This window comes from Pongo pygmaeus, chromosome 16 (genome assembly GCF_028885625.2).
Source record: "Pongo pygmaeus isolate AG05252 chromosome 16, NHGRI_mPonPyg2-v2.0_pri, whole genome shotgun sequence".
Classification (NCBI taxonomy): Eukaryota; Metazoa; Chordata; class Mammalia; order Primates; family Hominidae; genus Pongo; species Pongo pygmaeus.
Genome location: NC_072389.2, coordinates 76,552,690 through 76,575,558, shown reverse-complemented (window position 1 = coordinate 76,575,558; position 22,869 = coordinate 76,552,690). Strand labels below are relative to the sequence as shown.

The window sequence follows — 22,869 nt, the reverse complement described above, 5'->3', positions numbered from 1 at the left end:
CCTCAAGATGGATTAAAGACTTAAATGTAAAACCTAAAACCATAAAACCCCTAGAAGAAAACCTAGGCAATACCATTCAGGACATAATCATGGGCAAAGACTTCATGACTAAAACACAAAAAGCAATGGCAACAAAAGCCAAAATTGACAAATGGGATCTAATCAAACTATAGAGCTTCTGCACAGCAAAAGAAACTATCATCAGAGTGAACAGGCAACCTACAGAACGGGAGAAAATTTTTGCAAGTGACCCATCTGACAAAGGTCTAATATCCAGAATCTACAAGGAACTTAAAACAAATTTACAAGAAAAAAACAAACAACCCCATCAAAAAGTGGGTGAACGATATGAAAAGACACTTCTCAAAAGAAGACATTTATGTGGCCAACAAATACATGAAAAAAAGCTCATCATCACTGGTTATTAAAGAAATGCAAATCAAAACCACAATGAGATAATATCTCATGTCAGTCAGAATGGCGATTATTAAAAAGTCAACAAACAACAGATGCTGGTGAAGCTGTGGAGAAATAGGGTCTTGCTCTGTCACCCAGGCTGGGGTGAAGTTCTTTTACACTGTTGGTGGGAGTGTAAATTAGTTCAACCATTGTGGAAGACAGTGTGGTGATTCCTCAAGGGTCTAGAACCAGAAATACCATTTGACCCAGCAATCCTATTACTGGGTATATACCCAAAAGATTATAAATCATTCTACTACAAAGACACATGCACATGTATGTTTATTGCAGCACTATTTATAATAGCAAAGACTTGGAACCAACCCAAATGCCCATCAGTGATAGACTGAATAAAAAAATGTGGCACATATACACCATGGAATACTACGCAGCCATAAAAAAGAATGAGTTCATGTCCTTTGCAGGGACATGGATGAAGCTGGAAGTCATCATTCTCAGCAAACCAACAGAGGAGCAGAAAACCAAACACTGCATGTTCTCACTCATAGGTGGGAGCTGAAAAATGAGAACACATGGACACAGGGAGGGGAACATCACACACCAGGGCCTGTCAGTGGGTAGGGGGCTAAGGGAGGGAATAACATTAGGAGAAATACCTGTAGATATCTATAAGGTCCATTTGATCCAGAGCTGAGTCCAAGTTCTGAAAATCCTTGTTAATTTTCTGTCTCAATGATCTAATGTTGACAGTGGGGTGTTAAAGTCTCCCACTATTATTGTGTGGGAGTGTAAGTCTCTTTGTAGGTCTCTAAGAAGTTGTTTCATGAATCTGGGTGCTCCTGTATTGGGTGCATATATATTTAGGATAGTTAGCTCTCCTTGATCCATTTACTATTATGTAATGCCCTTCTCTGTCTTTTTTGATCTGTGTTGGTTTAAAGTGCGTTTTGTCAGAAACTAGGATTGCAACCCCTGTTTTTTTTTCTTTCTATTTGCTTGGTAAATTTTCCTCCAACCCTTTGTTTTATTTCATTATTTCATTTTATTTTATTTTGTGTGTCTTTGCACATGAGATGGGTCTCTTGAATACAGCACACCAATGGGTCTTGACTCTTTATCCAGCTTGCCATTCTGTGTCTTTTAATTGGGGCATTTAGCCCATTTAAGGTTAATATTGTTTTGTGTGAATTCGATCCTGTCATCATGATGCTAGCTGGTTATTTTGCAGACTTGTTGATGTAGTTGCTTCACAGTGTCATTGGTCTTTGTACTTCAGTGTGTTTTTGCAGTGGCTGGTAATGGCTTTTCCTCCAATCTCTTCTGGCTTGTAGGCTTTCTGCTGAGAGGTCCACTGTTAGTCTGATAGGCTTCCCTTTGTAGGTGACTGGCTTTTCTCTCTGGCTGCCCTTAACATTTTTTCCTTCATTTCAACCTTGGAGAATCTGATAATTATGTGTCTTGGGGTTGATCTTCTCGTGGAGTGTCTTACTGGGGTTCTCTGGATTTCCTGAATATGAATGTTAGCCTGTCTTGTTAGGTACGGGAAGTTCTCCTGGATGATATCTTGAAGTATGTTTTCCAACTTGGTTCCATTCTCCCTGTCTCTTTCAGGTTCCCCAGTCAGCTGTAGGTTTTATCTTTTTATATAATCCCATAGTTCTCAGAGGTTTTGTTCATTCCTTTTCATTCTTTTTCCTCTAATCTTGTCTGCCTGTCTTAGCAAGACAGTCTTCAAGCTCTGAAATTCTTTACTCTGCTTGGTATATTCAGTTATTGATACTTTTGGTTGCATTGTGAAGTTCTTGTGTTTTTCAGTTCCATCAGGTCACTATGTTCCTCTCTAAACTGGTTATTCTGGTTAACAGCTCCTGTAATCTTTTAGCATGGTTCTTGGCTTCTTTGCACTATTTTGTCAATTCATCCAAATCAGCCTTCACCCAGTTCTGTGTCCTTGCTGGAGAGGTGTTGTGATCATTTGGAGGAGAAGAGGCATTCTAGCTTTTTGAGTTTTCAATGTTTTTTTTCATTGATTCTTTCTCATCTTCATGAGTTAATTTAGCTTCGATCTTTGAGGCTGCTGACCTTTGGATGGGGTTTTTATGGGGACTTTTTTGTTGATGCTGTTGTTGCTTTTTGTTTGCTTTCTTTCAACAGTCAGCCCCTCTTCTGTAGGGCTACTGTGGTTTGTGGGGGGTCCACTTCAGATCCTATTCACCTGGGTCCCTCCTGCACTTGGAGGTGTCATCAGTGGAGGCTGCAAAACAGTAAAAATGACTGCCTGCTCCTTCCTCTGGGATCTCTGTCCTAGAGGGGCACCAATCTGATGCCAGTGGGAATGCTCCTGTATAAGGTGTCTGGCAACCCTTGTTGGGGGGAGTCCCACCCAGTCAGGAGGCATGGGATCCAGCACCTGCTTACTGAAGCACTCTGGCTGTCCCTTAGTGGAAGAGGTGCACTGCACTGGGAGGAATCCCACTTGTCTGGACTACCCAGATACATCAGAGCCAGCAGGAGAAAGACTAAATCGGCTGATCTGTGGAGACTATGGCTGCCCCTCAGGGGCTCAGTCCCAGGGAGATCAGAGTTCTGTCCCTAAACCCCTGGCTGGAGTTGCTGAAATTCTTGCAGGGAGGCCCTACCTAGTAAGCAGGGATGGGTTACTGCAGTGATGGCTGCCACTCCTCTCTCTGGGAGCTGAGTGGTCTTAGGCAGCAGTTAGATGCAGTGATGGCATCTGCCCCTCCCCTGGGAAGCTCAGTTGTCTTAGGCAGCAGGCAGCTGCAGTGATGGCATCTGTCCCTCCCCCAAGGAGTTCAGTTGTCTTAGGCAGCAGGCAGCCTCAGTGATGGTGACTGCCTCTCCCCCGAGGAACTCGGTAGTCTTAGGCAGTCTCCAGCCGAGTGGTCACTGAGAATCTGCACAGCTCTGTGCTTGAGATCCAAGGCCTTGGTGGCATGGGCTCATGAGGGGGATCTCCTGATCTGTGGGTTGCACAGATCCATGGAAAAAGTGTGGTTTCCCAGGCAGGGTAGCATAATCACTCACTGCCTCCCTTGGCTGGGGGTGGGAGCTCCTCTTGCCCTGTGTGGCTCTCAGGTGGGCCATCACACCACTCTGTTTTTCCTCTCTCTCCATGGGTTGTGCCAGCTGCCCAGTCAGTCCCAATAAGAGGGCCTGGATACCTCAGTTGCTGGTGCAGGATTCACTCACCATTTTTGTTCTTCTCAGTGGGAGTCTCCAACCACAGCTACTACTAGTTGGCCATCTTGGCCCCTATTTCCATTTATTTTCTTTACTTATTTTTTTTTAATTACAAAAGCAATGCCTGTACACATTTTATATCACTTTTATTAGTCTTTTCACATAATCAACTTTACATTAATACTGTTTGAACATCATTTCTTCTCTTTAACTTTCTTCTGGATTATTTTGCTGCTCTTTTGCTACCTTGGTGAGATAAGTGTATTAGCGCATTCACTTTCAGCTTTTATTCTTTCCTACTATACCCATTGCAAGGCTGTTTCCACATAACATCACTTTAACTTGATTCCACAAGTTTTGAAATGGGTATTTTTATTATATTTCAGTTCAAGGTAGTTTCAGATTTCTATTATGAAATTATCTTTAACCTGTGGGTTATTTAGAAATGTGTTTCTTAATTCAAATATATGGGAATTTCCTGGTTATCATTTTGTAATCAGGTTAAAGATTGACCACATTTTGAATAGAAAACATGCTCCATGTGATTTCAATTCTTTGCAATCTCTTGACATTTGCTTTATGAACAGTATTTGGTCAATTTTTATAAATGTTCCATGTATGCTTGACAAGAATGTGCAGTTGCTGGGGGCAATGTTCTCTAAGTGGTAATTAGGTCAAATTTATCACATTATTCAAGCATTTTATATCCTTTTTCTATTAATTACTCAGAGACGTGTTAAAACTTCCCACTAATTGTAATTGTGGATTTGTAGTTCTGTCAATTTTGGGGTTATATATTTTTAAGGATTTTTAAGGTTATGCTAATAAGTGCATACAAATTTAAATGTCCTATATTTTTCTAGTGAACTGAACCTATTATCATTTTGAAATGATCCTTTTTATTTCTAGTATTACTTTCAACTTTCAAGTCTACTGAGTCCTCAATAGCTACTCCATTTTTATTTTGGTAAGTATTTATGTTGTTTATCTTTTCTCACTTTTTTACTTTCAATATTTATGTAAACATATTTCAGATGTATCTCTTGCAAACAACATATAGTTGAACTTCATTTTTTTATTCAGTCTGACAATCTTTGCATTTTATTTTTTTTGGTTTTTTTTGGAGACAGGGTCTCGCTCTGTCACCCAGGCTGGGGTGCAGCTGCACAATCTCAACTCACTGCAACCTCTGCCTCCTGGGTTCAAGTGATTCTCATGCCTCAGCCTCCTGAGTAGCTGGGATTACAGGCACATTCTACCACACCCGGCTAATTTTTGTATTTTTAGTAGAGACAGGGTTTCACAATGTTGAACAGGCTGGTCTCGAACTCCTGACCTCAGGTGATCTGCCTGTCTCAGCCTCCCAAAGTGCTGGGATTATAGGCATGAGCCACCCGGCCTGGCCAATCTTTGCATTTTAATCAGAACAATTAATATATTTGCATTTTATCATTGAGGTGGATTCATTACATTGATGGTTGTATTATGGCTTCCTTGCATCCACGTCCTTTACAATGTGATTTTACAATTACGTAAGGCCTACTCTCAGGCCCCTTAAGTGTTGCTCTGTTATCCGATTTGGCCGAAAGAATGTGGGTGAAATGATGGTATGTCAGTTCTTAGCATAGGACTCAAGAGGCCTTGCATGTTTCTGCTTTTTCTTTGAACCCTGTCTCTGCCATGAGAACAAGCCCAGGCAGATTTCTGGAGTATGAGAGATCATGTGGAGCAGAGACACGTTGTCCCAGCTAAGGCCTTCCAAGACCAGGTTACAGCCAGCCAACCCTCAAACAAGTGAGAGAGCCAAGGTTTGATCAGCAGAGCCGCCTACCCAATCCACAGGTGACTTACTGACACATGAGGACCCCAGCTGAAGGCAGAAGATCCACCTAGCTGACCTATAGACTCAAAGAAAAAAATTTATGCTTCCTGTTTTAAGCCACTAAGATTTGGGGTATTTGTCACACAGTACTGGCAAAGTGACAGGAACATACATGCTGAAATACCACTATTTACGTTTAAATCTACCATTTTCATTTCTTTCTGTTTAATCCACATGTTCTATTTTTCGTTTTCTCTTGCCTTACCTTACTAATTTAGAAGTTATATATTTGCTTATTATTTGGTTACCATAGAAATTACAACATGAACAACATTAACCCACTAATATCTAAAGTTAGTCGCTATATTTATCTCCATCCCAGATAATACGAGGTCCTAGAATACAATATCTCCATTTACTCCTTCCAACTACATATGCTACTGTTGCAGTGCATTTTAATTTTATATTTTTAAACCCCACAAAATGTTGTTACTGTTTATCTATATCAAACTTGTCCAACCTGTGGCTGACAGGCCACCACATGTGATCCAGGATGGCTTTGAATGTGGCCCAACATAAATTTGTAAACTTTCTTAAAACATGAGTTTTTTTTTTTGTGATTTTTTCTAGCTCATCAGCTATCATTAGTGTTAGTGTATTTTACATGTAGCCCAAGGCAATTCTTCTTCCAATGTGGCCCAAGGAAACCAAAAGATTGGATACTCCTAATTTATATGGTCAATGTTCATTTAGCCTTATCTAACATATTTAGTACTTTCCTTGTTCTTTTAGCTTTTCTTGCATCTCAGACCTTCTAACTGGGGTCACTGTCCTGCCTTAATTATAAGCTTTATAATTTCTTTTAGTGTAAGAATACTAATGGGAATTCTCTTAGATTTTGTTTTTATTATTTTGTTTCAAATGTCTTTATTTCACCTTCATTTTTAAAAGACATATTTGCTGTGCATAGAATTCTAGGTTGGTAATTTCCTTCAGTACATTGAACATATCATTCATTATCCTTTCTTCTGGCTTCCACTGCTGCTGTTATGAAATCAATTTGTTGATCTCCACTCTTTTGAAGGTAACTTCTCTTTTCCTGGTTGTTTTTAAATTTTTTCACCTTATATTTAGAGTTCTGTAGTTTCACTGTGATGTGACTAGGTGTAGATTTCTTTTCATTTATGCTTTTTGCGATTAGCTGGGCTTATTTAATGTGTAGTTTGTGTATTTCATCAGTTCTGAACAATTTTTGCCATTATCTGTTTTAATATTGCCTCTACCCTATGCTCTCCATTGTGTCTTTTTGAAACTTCAGTCAGATGTTAAACCTTCCAACTCACTTTATCCTCCAAATTTCTTAGCCACTTTCTCATATACTCTATCTTCTTTTCTTTTTGTACTACATTCCAGAAAATCTCTTCTAGTCTGTTTCTCAGTTTATGGATCTCTTTTCAACTGTGTCTAGTCAGCTGTTAAACCTCCTCATTAAATTTTAACTTTGGGTATTACATTTTTCATTTATATAATTTCTTTTGGTTTCCTTTCAGGTCTGCTGGATCACTTTTTACAATTTCTTATTCTCTTCAGATATTTTCAAGCTTATCTTGTATATCATGAGATATACTAGGCACAGTCGTTTTATAGTCTATGCATGATAATACCAATATTTAAAGTATTCATGGGTCTGTTTCTGTAATCTATTTTTTCCTTCCAGTTCTTTTACATGATGTCTTATTTTCTTGTGTGACTGGTTATTTATTTTTTCATTGTATGCTGGTAATTGCCCTTAAAAATTAGCCATGAGGATTCTTTGAGACAAGATGAAAGTAACTTCTTCCAGAGAGGAGGTACATTTGCTTTTTCCAGATATTTAGAGACAGTGATATTTAAATCTTTATATTATTTTAAACTAGTTATGTGTTATGAATTCAGGCTGCACATCTATATGAGGGCTGCTTTTTGTTTACATTTGCTTAGGGACAACTTTCCTCTTTTCTGCTCATATCAAGGCAACCTTCCTTGGAAATTCCTGAGTGGGGAGAAGAGGTAGGCTTATTTCTGACCTGATGGTATAGCCACTGGGGTTTCATTTTAATCTTAGGAAGATGTCAATTTACATTTACCACTTTAGATGGAGTCCTGGGCTTTGATTTCCATCATTTCTACTGTTCTAGCCTAGCAGAACAAAAATTTATGTTTCCTTGAAATGCCTCTGGATCAAACAGTCTCTGTGATATGATAAAATATACATTTGGTCTTTGTCCATCCCTGTACTCTCTCCATTCCCATTTCCTGGCAAAAAGTTCCTAAAACCCTTGGAATTGCAAGAGTAATTAGAATGTTTTTTATGCTAATGAGATGGCTGGTAACTGGGGTGTGTGAGCCAGATAGCTTCAGGATGGGGGCTAGTCACTGGAAAGACCAAGGCATAATTAGAGGGGTGGGACCTCCAGCCCCATCCCCAACCCCTGGGGAGGGGAGAGGAGCTGAAAATTGACTTGATTACCAATAGCCAATGATTTCATTTATCTTGCCTACATAATGAAGTCTCCATAAAAACCCAAAAGGACAAGATTCAGAGAACTTCTGGATAGATGAACACGTGGAGGTTCCTGAAGGGTGGTATGCCTGGAGAGGGCGTGGAAGCTCTGTGCCCCTTCCCACATACCTTGCCCTATGCATTTTTTCCATCTGGCTGTTCATCTGTATTCTTTGTAATATCTTTTATAATAAACGGGTAAATGTAATTAAAGTGTTTCCTTGTGTTCTGTGAGCCACTCTAAGCAAATTAAAAGAAGCCCCCAAGAAGGGGGTTGTCAGAATCTCAATTCTTAGCTGGTCAGTCAGAAGCACAGGTCACAACTTGTGCTTGCAACTGGCACGTGATGTAGGGAGGCTGGGTTTGGTGGGGAGGAGCCGTCTTGTGGGACTGATCTTTCAACCTGTAGGATCTGACACTATCTCCAGGTAGGCAGTGTCAGAATTAAATTGAATTAGAGGGCACCCAGCTGGTATCTGCTGCTGAATTGCCTGGCTAGTGTGTAGGGAAAACCCCCTCACATATCTGGCATCAGAAGTGTTGAACGGTGTGTAAGAGCAGGAAAAGTAAGTTTGGTTCTAAGAGCTTTGTGTCTACTTTAATTCTCTATGTTCTCATTTTCCCATAGATCCTGGCCTAGTAATTATGTTATACCTTACCAGCTCCCCAAAACTTTTATGAAGGTTTTTATTTTGTCTAGCATTTTGTATTGTTTTTAACTCAAGAAATGGTAAAAACAACCAACTCATCATTGTCAGAAATAGAAGTTCAATATATTCCTAATTTTATACAGACTAAAACTCAAAAACTACTGTTTTCAAACTGTACAGACATAGAATAAAACCTGAAAAGCACTCTTCAACTACTTTACTGTCACTCCTCATATCTACATCCTCCCAGGTGTTCATCCTGTCAGTTCCCTTTCTGTGTTTCCATATTTTTAATGTCTACATATTTATTATGTTGTTTTTAAATAACATTAGGTCATAATATAAATAGTTTTATGCCGTATTTCATTCAATGAACTGTCTCTGGATCATTTCATGTCAGAACAGGAGATTTACCTCAATCTTTCTCCCCCTCCTCCTCCTTCTTTTACAGTCATATTATCTACTGTAATATAAACAGTATCATATAGATTCTACATCTATAAATGTGGAAGTACTATGATATACTTAGTTTTACCAATTATTTGGCATTTGGTTACTTTCCAAAGTTAAGTAACTACAAACAATAAAGCATGGCAGCTTACTACATAAATAACTTGTGCATATGTGTATTTCAATAGAATATATTCCTAGTACTAAAACTACTGGGTTCAAATATATGTATGCTTTAAATTTTGATAGACACTGCGAAACTACCTTCCACCAAAAGTCATGTTACACTTCTACCAACATGTACAGTGTACATTGCCCTGAATACTAATCAGTCATTGATATTATTGGTTTTTAAATTTTTAAGTCAATCTCACTGGCAAAAATGACATTGCATTATTTTAATTTAAGTTGTATTTCTCTAATGACAAGTGAGTTTGGGCTTACATTATCTGGCTATTCATATTTCTTCTTGTGAGTTTTCTCTTTATATGCTTTGCCTTTTTTTTCTATTATCTCAACTGTCTTTTTTCTTACTAAATTTGTAGGATTTCTTAAAAATTTTGTTAAATATGCTGCAAATATATTCTCCCGTCTGCTTATGTGTTTTCACTTTGTGATGTATTTCATCATATAAAACTGTAAAAATGTTTGTGAGCTACATGTTACAAACCTTCAGGAAGTATGAGAAAGTACAGTAGAACATTTTCATTAACATGAGATGATAAATGCCTTTCTAAGATATAAAATGTATCTTGTTTTAGGGTCCTGAGAAGTCATATTGGGATTTTTGATTGGGAATTAAATAAATTTGTAATTTAATTAGGATAAATTGGAATCTTTACAATATTAAGTCTTGGAATTTGTTAACATTGTAAATATTCATTCTTAAGCTTCCTTTTTGTTCCTAATTGTATTTTTATTTATTTATTTATTTAGAGACAGGGTCTTGCTCTGTCACCCAGATCAGCGTACAGTGGCATAGATCATGGCTCACTGCAGCCTCAGCCTCCCAGACTCAAGTGATTCTCCCTCCTGCCTCAAGCCCAACAAGTAGCTGGGACCACAGATACAAGCCACATGCCTGGTTAGTCTCTGTATTTTTTGTAGAGATGGAGTCTTGCCATGTTGCCCAGGCTGGTCTCAAACTCCTGGGCTCAAGTGATCCACCTGCCTCAGCCTCCCAAAGTGCTGGGACTACAGGCGTGAGCCACCATGCCAGGCCTGTTCCCAATTTTATTGTGTATGTCAGAGTTACTTTTTATAAGGTGTATTTTCTGATATTTCATACTTTCTTCGCCTCTATGAATGGGGTACCTTTTCTAATACTATTTTCAACAGCTTATTATTGGTATGAAAAAATATTAATTATTTTGATATGTTAATCTAGTATCTGGCCTCATTGTTATATATTCCAATTAATTCAAAAAGTATAATAGTTGAATTCTTGGATTTCCTGGAGAGTCAGTGTTTGCTTTTATTGGTCAACTATTCTCTTTCAAATTCTTATTTCTTTAGAAGCTGCTATTATCTTTATGAACTTCTTTTTTTCCATTTTTTAAAATTTTGCCTTACTTTGGTATTTCTCTAGGTTCCTTAAGTAAAAGCTTCATTCATTACTTTCTAATCTTTCTTGTTTTCTAATAAGTACATTAAAGATGTATAATTTCCTGTCAGCACAGCTTTGGTCACGTCCCAGAGGTTTTGACATATAGTATTCTTATTGTCAAATTCATTTATATATGATTTATTATTTTAGCTTTAATTTCCTCTTTAATTCAAAAGCATTAAAGTATTTTTAAATGCTTTTTAAAAAAGGATAAACAATAAAAAACAAGATAGAACAAAAAGCAAGAAGATAATTCAAGAGGTTCATAGAAACATAGAGTAAAAAGTATCTATGTACTTTGGAATCCTAGTGTCTCCCTCCAGTTCAACACTTAGAGGCAAGCATTTTGAAAAAATCAAATATTTTTAAATTGCACAAGAGTATCTTTGACACATATGCCCCATTTCTCACAAATTGCTGCATACTATACAATTGTTCTGTACCTTATATTTTTATTTTCTGAAACACCTTAACCGTTTCATATAAGAACATTCAATTATTTTTAGAGCTGCAAGTAATTCGTCTCGCTCTATTGATGGACATTTAGTGAGTTTTCATATTTTTGCTAATATAAACACTGGCTGCAATGAAAATCCTTGCACATAGATATTTGTGCTCATGTAAAGAAAATTATCTGTAGAACAAATTCCTTTCAGTGAAATTGCTAAGTCTAAAGGTATGTACATTTACAATTTATTAGATATTGCTAAGTTACTATGAACAAGAATTAAAGTAACTTTCATTACCACCAAAAGTATGTAAGAACTCTATTTTGCTATGCTGTATATCAGGGGTTCCCAAGCCCTAGTTCACAGCCTGGGGCTTGGAGACCCCGATATATAGCATGGTGAAATAACTGTGTTATTCAGGCCTGTCCATGGCCTGTTAGGAACCGGGCCACATAGCAGGTGGTGAACTGCAGGCGAGCATTACCACTGAGCTCCGCCTCCTGTCAGATCAGCAGTGGCGTTAGATTCTCATAGGAACGCAAACCCTATTGTGAACTGCACATGCCAGGGATCTTGGTTGCCCACTCCTTATGAGAATCTAATGCCTGTGGTGGAACAGTTTCATTCCAAAACCATCCTCCAGCCCCAACCGTCCATGGCAAAATTGTCTTTCATGAAACCAGTCCCTGGTGCCAAAAAGGTTGAGGACTGCTGCTGCATATCATCAAACTTCTAGTCTTTTCCCACAAAGTTATCTCATTATTTTAAAATTTGGTTGTCTATAACTTTGACCAAACATCCTCTTCTTAAAGTTTAAAGGCATTTGTATTTTGTTTTCTGGAAGCTTGCGTCCACTGTCTACCCCACTACCCACCCCAATTCCAACTAGATAAGTTTTTGGCTATCCTGACCCATTATTTTCTAATTTTATAATATGATTAGAAAATGTGATCTGTATGAGTATGCTTTTTGAGATACTTGAAGATTTACTTTGAGTTTAATAGATGTTCAACTTTTACAAACATTCCATAGATGTTTGAATAAAATATGTGTTTTTTTCTGAATTGGGAATAAGGTTGTCAACACAAGATTTTAAGTATATTTATTTGATAAAATGTGTTAACTATGTTATGCAAATCCTCTATAGTCTTTCTTATTTTAGTTGATTTGATCTGATTTATGAAAGAAGCATATTAATGACTATTATAACAACTGAAAAATTTGTCAATATATGCTTGTATTTGTTGATATATTTAAAAGCTGTAGTCTTAGTTACACTGTTTCATAACTATTTTCTGGTGGATTATAGTTTTTAGTGTCATCAACTCTGTCATTATTAACCACTAATATTCCTGTATCTGTTTGTTGTTGGTATTTAGCTTATTATATATTTCCCATCCCTTTGTTTTAAGCCTTTAGGGATTTTTTAGGGGTATCTCTGAAAAACATGTTTTTAATTCAATCTGAGAGCATCTATTAATAGAAGACTTTATTAATATTTATGGTGATAACCCAAATGCTTTTTTTTCTTCCTGCTTTTCGTTGATCACTTTTTTCCTTTTAGTAGTTTAGAAATTATCCATCTAATCTTTTTCTAATGAAAACCCTTAATATTTTAATACACACAAACGTGTATTTTTCCATCAATTTTTGTTGTTAATTAGTACCTATTGTCTCACCTAAACATGGAAAGAAAGTAAACTTTAACTTACATTCTCTTAGGATTTTCTTGGATTTTTACTAGTAGGTTATTTAATCTTTTTAACATTATACATTAATACTTATTCAGACAACTATAATTTTTACTGATTTCTTTCTACATCATTGTTTCTTGAATTCAATGCCTCCTTTTTTTTTCAGAATGGTTTTGTGGGTTTTAGATGGGATTTATATTCCATCTATCAGATACACTTGGGTAAGATTTGAATTCAGAACTGGGCTAAGTGGGGAAGTAGGAATAGCATGCAAAAGACTCACTTTGTTAGTGTAAATTATAGTAGGGTAACATGGTTCTGGAGCCAGATTCTGGGGAGCAGAGTAGGTAACTTCCTGATCCTCAGCTCAGTTAAAATGGTATGATCCTGGTGCTCACAGCTGGGACAACAGTCTCCTGTTGTCCTTGACTGTAGCAAAGTGCTCCCTGACCATAGCAAGGAGGCAGTTTCCTTTGTGGGCTTGTTCTATGGTATAATTCTGGGAGATATCTCTGGAGGCTCAGTCTAGAAACTGCTTCCTCAACGCTTTCAAATATTTTGTAGATATCTAATTCCTTGCTTACTCTAACCAGAGTGACTTGTATGATCTGTAACTGAATCATGACTGGTCAACCATCCTTGACTATTTCTTCATCCATGCTCCACCTCGTCAGTTAGTGTGTTCTGTCAGGTTTCCTCTTCTCCATCTTGCTGCCTTGGCTCAGGCCCTCATAATCTCTCCTGGCCTACAGAGTAACCACTTGATTGGTCTTCGTTACTTCAAGCTCTGCCTGCTCAAATGGCAGCCTTTCTAGAATGTAAATCCAATTATATGATTGCTTGTGCTTCATTACAAAACAAGTTTTCATTTTTGCTTGGCATGGATTGGAAAGCTCTTCAAGTCAGACCACAATCAATCTTTCTAGCTTCATTTCCTATCATTTATTCATAATCATCCCATGTTCCAATTATACTGAGCTATTTACAATTACTTGTGCTTTTGCAGATATCTTTTCCCCATATCCTCTACCTGAAAACTCCTACTCATTCCCAAAGAACTAGATAAAATGTTATCTCCTTTGTGAAGCCTTCCCCAGTGTTATTCCAAAATATGGTTAGTCCCTCCTACAGCCTTCCCTTGTAGCACCTGAAATATTACGTTTTAATTGTTTGTGTATATCTTTAACTTATTAGGCTATAAGCCATATGAGAATAAGGACTTCATCTTATTTATCTTAAGATCCCCAACACTTTCAATAGGGCCAGTCTAGGATACATGTTTATGGAACACATAATTAGCATAGTTAAGAGGTATGTGGAATTTATTTCTTTTTCTAGTGTAACAGTAATTCTATAAAAAACTACAAAAATTAAAGGTTACCTGGCATCACCCAGAATGGAAATCAGACGATACTGGGGTAACTCAGAAGACGCTACATGTGCTAAGATTCCAAAGAGCCTTTCAGCCATTATCATATCATTCTGTGTCACCTGAAGAGACACAATAGAAAGGGGTAAAAAAATGACACCATCTCTTAGCTGGATAAAACTAATATAATCCCAAAGAGAGATCCAGATTAAATATTATCTTGTAAGCCCACAAAAGCACATTCTCCTGTGCTGTGGAAAGAAGAGTTTTCATTGATATTTTTCTTTCTTGAGTTAAAATGAAGATGTATAATTGTGGTTCATGATGATGGAAGTTGATTGGAGGTGATGGGTCAGCTCTGATTTAGAAGCTGTCTTTCCTGAGAATTACACTTGAGGTACCTTCAATTTTTAGTATTTTTTTTTTCAGAAATCCTATAGCTTCTTGGATTAGAATGATTTAGAGGAAAAAATTCCCAAGTATCAATGGGATAGGTTCATTTTAATAATGTGTCAAAGGTAAGCCAAGGTGTTGGTCATACCTTGCTCCTATAGGGATAATTTTGTCCCTTCCTGAGAGATGGAACTTTCACTGAATTAGCAAGGATGCTCCTGTTCATTCTATCAGTCTTTATCCCCAAAAAGAATAACTTGTCACAAGTATACCCTGTGAGGACCCATTCTTACATTAACCAAGAAAGTACTAAAAGCTGAAAGCAGTACCTGTATTACTAATCTGGGGATATTTTCTTTAATATAAAATAGGGTTGCTTACATTTTAAATAATGTTTTTTTGTCTATATATAATTCAATGATCCCAGCCAAGAGCCATTTTGCCCCCTACAGAACAATTGGCAATGTCTGGAGACATGTTTAGTTATTTCTGGACATTACGGGCATCTAGTGGGTAGAGACCAGGGTTGCTGTTAAACATGTCACGATGCAGAGGACAGCCCCCACAACAAAGAATTATCTGGCTCAAAATGTCAACAGAGCCAAGGTTTAGAAACCCTGGTATAATTAAATTTTGGATCTTTTGAAAATTTGTTCCTGACACTATCTGTAATACTCTTCACAGGCATTTTCTTAAAAACAAACCAATAATTCACAAACATACATATGAATCAGTGCAGGCTAACTCTCTTCCCTTCCCTGGATCTTCACAGTTAAGGAGACTTCAAATTCTTCCTTAGCTAATAACTAAGTAGTGTTTGGTCCAATACAGTCACCTAGTGGCCAATGCAGGCCTCTACTCCATGTTTTCTTGATGCTATTAATTCAATTTAATTCTACCTCAAGCAATATCATTCTTTTTTATACACAGAGAAGTAAAAATGCAGTGTAACATTACTATCTAAGGTCAAGGACTTAACAAACAGAAATATAATTTAGGTATTTTAATAAAGTGTCAAATATCCCTGGCATTGAGATTTTCAGAAATTTAAATCAGAATAAATTATATTGGTTCTTTCTAATTCTTTCTAATTCTTCTCCACTTTATATAACTATACTATTCCTGCCTGATTCAAAGTTTGATAATAATGGGTATTATTCTAGTAATAATCCATATCTGGGTAAATACACCATTTAGGGTTAACTGAGGTAACGGTTTGTTACCTCAATTAAGGGAGAATCACTCACTCATAGTAAAAATAACCATTCTATTTCCAGTCTGGGCTAACTTTGAAAACCTTTAGGACTAATTATTAGGTCCTTCCAGGGACTCACAACCTCACCTCAGGGGAAGTACCAAATAGTATACGTGAGTACACAAGACTGAGCCAACCCTCTTGAGAACTAGCTGGAGAAATTAAAAGTCATCTGAAGGTTCAGATTTACCCAACATCTTCAGCAGATGGCTGATTCTGAGGTTACAGAAATACCATGGTTGATGCAAATTTCATATAGCTGCTTGTACATTGATCCAGAGATGTACAGTCTCCTCACAGTATGCTGAATTTTTGGAGTTAAGTATCTACCTGTACTGTATCAGCTGCAGGGAAATACAGTTACCGTGCCAGAAAGTTGATTACAGTTAATCTTATAATAAAGAGGTCTTCTGAATTTCAAGAGATATTGTAATAAGACTAACAACATATTAAAGATATTTTTTTCTTCTGGAGGAGTGTTTAAATTCAGTAGAGGTGGAAGCATAGCTTCTCTCTTTCCTTCCAAATTAATATTTTAAAAGAACATGGCTTTTGAGTAGCTGGGGGATTACCTTGTGACAAGCTTAGCAGAATCAATCTAAAAATAACTTTTCACTAATAATTTTCCAGCTATTCAGCTCCAGACCTGAGTTACCCACCAATGTAGTCATGGCACAGTGGTTGCTACCAGCTATTAACAAAGCGGTCCAGACATTTACTTATACTTATTTTCTTTTTCTCTTATTTTCACTTTCTCTTATTTTATCTTTCTTCCTGGCTTATTTCTCCTTTTCATCTCTTCTTTCTGTAAGTATTTAAGTCATCTTCTTCCTCCCCTTTTTTTTCCATTTTATCCTTCCCTTTCTCTACCACAATACCCTTATTAGTTGACATTTAAGTTTTACTTCCTTATCCCCTCTTGCATACCAGGCAGTCTGCAAAGTACTTTGAGAAATACAAAGATCACATTACTTATAAAAGAGTTATTTTTTATTTTTATTTTTAACTGTCGCCCCACCATTTTATTTCACTGAATGCTTACAAACAACAGTATAAGTATTTGCCATTCACTATAACCTGGTTACTATTTTATTTTTACAATTTGTTTAGTTCTTTGGAAGTTTTAAAATAGATTCTTAGCCTTTTGACATTTTAAATGTCAATTTAAAAAAAAACATTATATCTCAAATGTTCTATCATGGTTACTTAAATTCCTAAACATTTAAAGTAACTATTTCCCCTAAGAAGGAATATTTTTATTCTATAATTCATCTAGTTTTTAGCTTACCTCTGTTCCATTTATTTTCTGCATACTAAAATGGCTTAGCCTAAACAGTACATAGTATTTCCAGAGTGTAAAATTGACAACTGGATTTCCTTGAGGATCAATTGTCAACTGGTCAATACGACGGAGTTGCGCTAGTGCGTTAAATTGCTGCAGCATTACAAGATTTGTTTCCTTGAACTTAAGGTGCTGCAATGATAAAACACAAATACAGACCAGAATATTGATTTTAACCATATTGAAATATTAACATTAAAGCTTCACTAATCATTCCCCAGGTAAATATGTAAACTTTAGGCTTAGCAAATATATTTTCAATTACATTAAATCAACTGAATGTACTAAACTTACATAACTTTAATTCATCCAATGCACCATTGATGGAATCCATCCAATATTGAATTCTGGGTGACTCCTTCTATAAATGACAGTCTCACTTATAAACAAACATTCTTTAAAGTTACATAAATATCAAATAATGCAGATTCTTTCAGGAATTATTGATTTTATATGCTTTACATTGACATTAAATACATTTTTTTAAAAAGACTGGAAATGAAAATTTCAGAACTTTATAAATACAGGCCCCCACAATTTTCCTGAGAAGAACTAGTTAGTTATTATTACTTGTATCTTGCCAAACACTACGCAGGATAGTTATACTGGCTACAGAAAAATCAAATCACTAAAACTGCAATGTTAACTCAAGCATTCTGTCTGTGAATCTAGATGCTCTTTTCTAAACATACTGTCTCCACCCCTAACTATCTTTTTTAGGGAGAATGAAGTGAAAATAAAAACAAAAACCCACCAAAAAGGCAAGTGAGGGAAGTCTCTTGGCTGACAGAGAAAAACACAACAATAATAAAAACTCAAGAGAGAACTCATTACAGAAATCAGTTTCTACAAATGCATACTAAATAATACAATGACACCATAATTGAGGAAGGCTAACTTCTCAAAGTAATTTTAATGAGCTATTAAAATTATTTTCAACATTGTTAGGGGACAACTGTAAAAATTATACAGTAAATATCTATTTCACCATTACCAGGTACAATAGGTGAATACATAAGGCCATGTGGTAAGGTGAATAATTTATAAAGTAGAAATATATAACTTGAATAAAATTATATCAGTCTTTTTCTACTCCACAAAGGATCATTTTTTTCGAGATAAAATTTCAAATGTTAAGATAAAACTTCAAGGGCATTTATGAATACTAATTTAAATCCTAGCTCAAGAAAATCAACACAAAATTTAAATCTTCCTGCCAGATAGAAACTACATAAATACAAGTTAAAACAGGTCTTTGGCCTGAACACACAAGTCATTGACTAAGAATAATTCAAATATACTACTAAAAGGAAATATTTACCAGAGAATTAGGAAACTTAATCTTCAGTTTAGGAAGCACTTGGACGATTTCATCAAATTCTATGAAAGTGAAGGAGACTGTTGTGATCATTCCTGCTGTTTGAACACTCCAATTCCTATCGAGAGATTCCAGTGCTCCTGAGCCATACAGGGAAAGTGTATCCCCGTCCACTTCAACAAGGTATGTGTCTACGACAGATAAACCTTGTAAAGCATTGTTGAGTCCTGAGTCTAGAGGCCTGGAAAACCCAAAGTATAATTTTAAATGAAAGATAACATGCAGAATACCTAACAGTATAATGACCTGTCAGAAAAGCTCTTCACAATTTTATATTCTTTTTTCATTTCAGTAATTAAACCTAGAGTCTTAAAGACTAATTTTCAATAGACTATCTGGCAGTTTTGTATTATTCTAATCATATATTTTAATTTAAAAAGAGGCACATTACGAACAAAAAAGATCACCTCTAAACCCAAATTATTTCTATCCATGAAAGATAACTAATATTCCCTTTAGTTTTAAAACAAGCCGTTTACTACATTATGGTTATCTTTTCATGTCAATACAGATAGGTTTTCCCAATCTATAAACTTTTATGACTAGAAAAAAAGTGCAGTTTACAAATTAGTATTTCTATAGTAAGAACCATACATATAAAAATATGTTTATGAACCAAGTAATAACTGCTAAAAATAGTTTATTTCTCAGAGGTTGTATTAGAGGGTAACTCTAACTTTCTACTTTTGGATACTTCAATGGTTTTTGAAATTTTTAAAGTGTATACTACAGTTATAATCAGTCAAATCAGTGTAGATTTCCTCCTCACTTTGAAATAAGAAATAGTGAAAACGAATCATTATTTATATTATATATACACACACACTATATATATATACATGCTTCTCATACTGCACTGAATTTGGTAATTATTATTTCCAAGGTAGAAGCCACCTTTTTTATATAAGGCTATCTAAATGATAGCTACAGAATAAATGAAATATCTTAATCCAACTCATATTATCTGCTTTGTTAATAGAGACATAACTGTTGGTTTTACCCAACCTCAAAACTTAAAGCATGGTTTTTGTTTCTGCATCTTCCTTCTGGGATTTCTGCTTTCATCCAGAATTTATTTGCCCCTACTAAAATTAGTGTCTCACTCTTACTTGTGCTCCCATGGTCTTTGGTACACTCCTGGAACACACTTCTCATAACTATATTACAATTTTATGCTTACAATTTTGCCTGTTATTCCAGATAGTGAGTGAGGCTAGAGATTATATATTTTTTCATCTTTGGGGACCCAAAATCTAGTACTTAGCTTTTAACAATGTATACTGAATGAATTATTAAAGATCTTCAAACGTTTACAATGATGTTAAGGGATAAAACTAAGAAAGCGCTGCCCTGTTGTTTATCATACTTATTTCAGAGGTAACAGTTAACCTTCTACACATTTTTTTATTCAATAACAAGATGAGTAATAACATCAGTCTACTTTAAGTGAATATGCAACCAAGAAAATACAAAAAGGCTCGATTTCTACCAGACTAGCACTTAAGACAATGATTATTATGTGACAAAAATCAAATATCCAATGAGTAGTAGTACATGAATGGTCTTAGATGATAATCTTAGAAAGGTGAAGGCTGATAATAGGAAAAACTAACTTAACAATTAGTTCCATACATTGTGCTTTGTGTGATACATTGAGTTAGATTATATCTCATTGAGGTTGCTTATATAATCAATACTGGAACAGAACAAAGGACAGCTTCACTGCCACTAAAACAAAGAAGATGAAAAGAGTGCATATTGCTATTACAATACTTGCCACATTGTACTGCAATCACTTGTTGCCTTATCTATCTCTCTTACTAAACACAGTGATCCTTGAGGGCTTGATTTTTGTCACAATTACTATAGTAGATCCAACATCTAGTACAGCTCCTAGCCTATGCTCTGCTCAATACGTATTTCTTGGATGAATTAATGAAGTGGGACAATGATGAAGTTTTTAATGAGTATGTATTATATCTTAAGAAGGATGTTTGAACCATAAGCTATAGTTTCAGTAAAGGGGCAGAATCAGTGATATAGACACAGAATAGGGGTTAGCAAGAAGGTTTACCCACATAGGGATGCCTGATGGCCACAGTAACCAGCAAAAAAGTTTAATGTAAAAATGATGGGGAATCAGAGTTATGTATCAAAAACATCAACAAATCCTTTGGGAAATGATGTTGCTCCACATCATATATTTAAAAGTGTCTTGCCTTTCTTTTTCCACATAATTAAAAGTTTAAGAATATAAGCTCCACAATAAAAAGTCTGTCATCAGAAAGGGAATATTTATTTTGTGTAAAGGGCTTGTCAAGTAAACTCTTCAGGAAATAAGTGACATAATAAACAAGGCTACATTCAGCAAAACAGTGACATGGTTACAAAACAAAGCAGAAGTAATTTCCAATTTATATAGCTATCACATGCCCATTTGGTAAAAACAAATGGCAAGTCTCCTGGGATGCAGACAGGCTCATCCTTTTCACTAGCACCTAGTAAACAGGCCATATAACACCTAACCCATTTCAGTTATTTTCTGAAGGAAGCTTTTGAGTTTAGCCTTAAACTCTGGCCAATGTTTACAAATTTGCTCCTCTGGGAAAGTGTGTTCTGAGCTCCATTAAAAAATGACTTAGCTTGCCAAACAATGTTTATATTTTGGGGATTGTTCTTCTAGTTTTCCTTGTATCCTTAGCAGATATGGGTACATCTTTTTAGTTATACATACACACATATTAATTAATTAACTAATTAATTCTTTCTTTCTTTCATTCACCTAACATGTCCTGAAAGCCCACTATCTACAAAACACTGTGCTAAGAATTCTGGCACATGCCACTAAATCATCTGTATTGATAAGAACAATCAACATTGAGATCATACAAAGGTTTCTGGATATAGCAAAATTATTGCTCACTTTTACTGGGTGATAGTTTCAGAAATATAGCTGCTCTAATCCTACTCTGCAATCAACCTAATAAACACATGGGATATAATTTCTAAACTAAAATGACCTCAGTATCTCATTAAACAAATAGGTTTTTGTGGAGAACTTATTATGTGTCAGATATTGTGTTAAGCATTGGGGATATAATAATAAATCAAGATATATTTGCCCTCAAAGAGCTCTCAATCTGGATGGGTGGGGTGGAGAGGAAGATGAATATATATATTAAATATAATAAAATGTGCTTATTGTGATATAATGAATATTTAAACCATATGCTAAGGGAACACAGAGAAAGGAATGACTAATTCTTCCAGAGGGGGAAAGTCAAGTTTAAAAACTGATCCTTGAGAGATAAATAGCAGATTTTTATCAGGAGCAGAAGTTGGGAAAACAGAATGAAGAAGGGCGCAGGAATAACTACTTTAAGTTCAGGGGCACATGTGCAAACCTGACACAGATTTTATTTTGTATGGAAAATAAAACCTGATTATGTATAATATATTTATGTAAGAATAATTTCTTTTTTTAACTCTTAAGTTCAGAGGTATATGTACAGGTTTGTAACATAGGCAAACTGTGTCATGGGGGTTTATTTTACAGATTATTTCATCACCCAGATATTAAGCCTAGTACCCGTTAGTTATTTTTCCTCCTCCTCCCACCTTTTACCATCCAATAGGCCCTGGTGTGTCTTTCCCTTCAGTGTGTTCCTGTATTCTCATCATTTAGCTCCCACTTATAAGTAAGAACATGCGGTATTTGATTTTCTGTTGTGTTAGTTTGCTAACGATAATGGCCTCCAGCTCCATCCATGTCCCTGCAAATAACATGATCTCATTCTTTTTTATGGCTGCATAGTATTCCTTGGTGTATATGTACCACATTTTCTCTCTTTTTTTTTTTTTTACACAGTTTCACTCTGTCACCCAGGCTGGAGTGCAGTGGCACAATCTCAGCCCACTGCAACCTCTGCCTCCCGGATTCAAGAGATTCTTGTGTCTCAGCCTCCCGAGTAGCTGGGATTACAGGCACATGCCACCATGCCCAGCTAATTTTTGTATTTTTAGTAGAGACGGGGTTTCACCATGTTGGCCAGGCTGGTCTCGAACTCCTGACCTCAAGTGATCTGCCTGCCTCGGCCTCCCACATTTTCTTTATCCAGTATATCACTGATGGGCATTTAGATCGATTCCACATCTTTGCTATTGTGAATAGTGCTGCAATGAACATATATGTGCATGTGTCTTTATACTAGAGTAATTTATATTCCTTTGGGTATACACTCAATAATGGGATTGCTGGGTTGAACAATATTTCTATGGCTGGAACACTAAAATACAGG

At 36.1% G+C, this 22,869-nt stretch overlaps 1 protein-coding gene across 5 annotated transcripts in view; it reads right to left on the bottom strand.

Annotated features, from left to right (window-relative positions):
• LRRC49 (leucine rich repeat containing 49) overlaps positions 1 to 22,869 on the bottom strand; it is a 154,213-nt gene that overhangs the window by 23,081 nt on the left and 108,263 nt on the right. For all 5 annotated transcript variants that reach the window (XM_054451461.2, XM_054451462.2, XM_054451463.2 and 2 more), the window contains 3 exons: positions 18,515 to 18,752; positions 17,140 to 17,325; positions 14,216 to 14,325 (listed from right to left, as the gene is read on the bottom strand). In XM_054451461.2, coding sequence (XP_054307436.1) covers positions 14,216 to 14,325; positions 17,140 to 17,325; positions 18,515 to 18,752 — 534 coding nt within the window. The remainder of the gene's footprint in view (positions 1 to 14,215; positions 14,326 to 17,139; positions 17,326 to 18,514; positions 18,753 to 22,869) is intronic.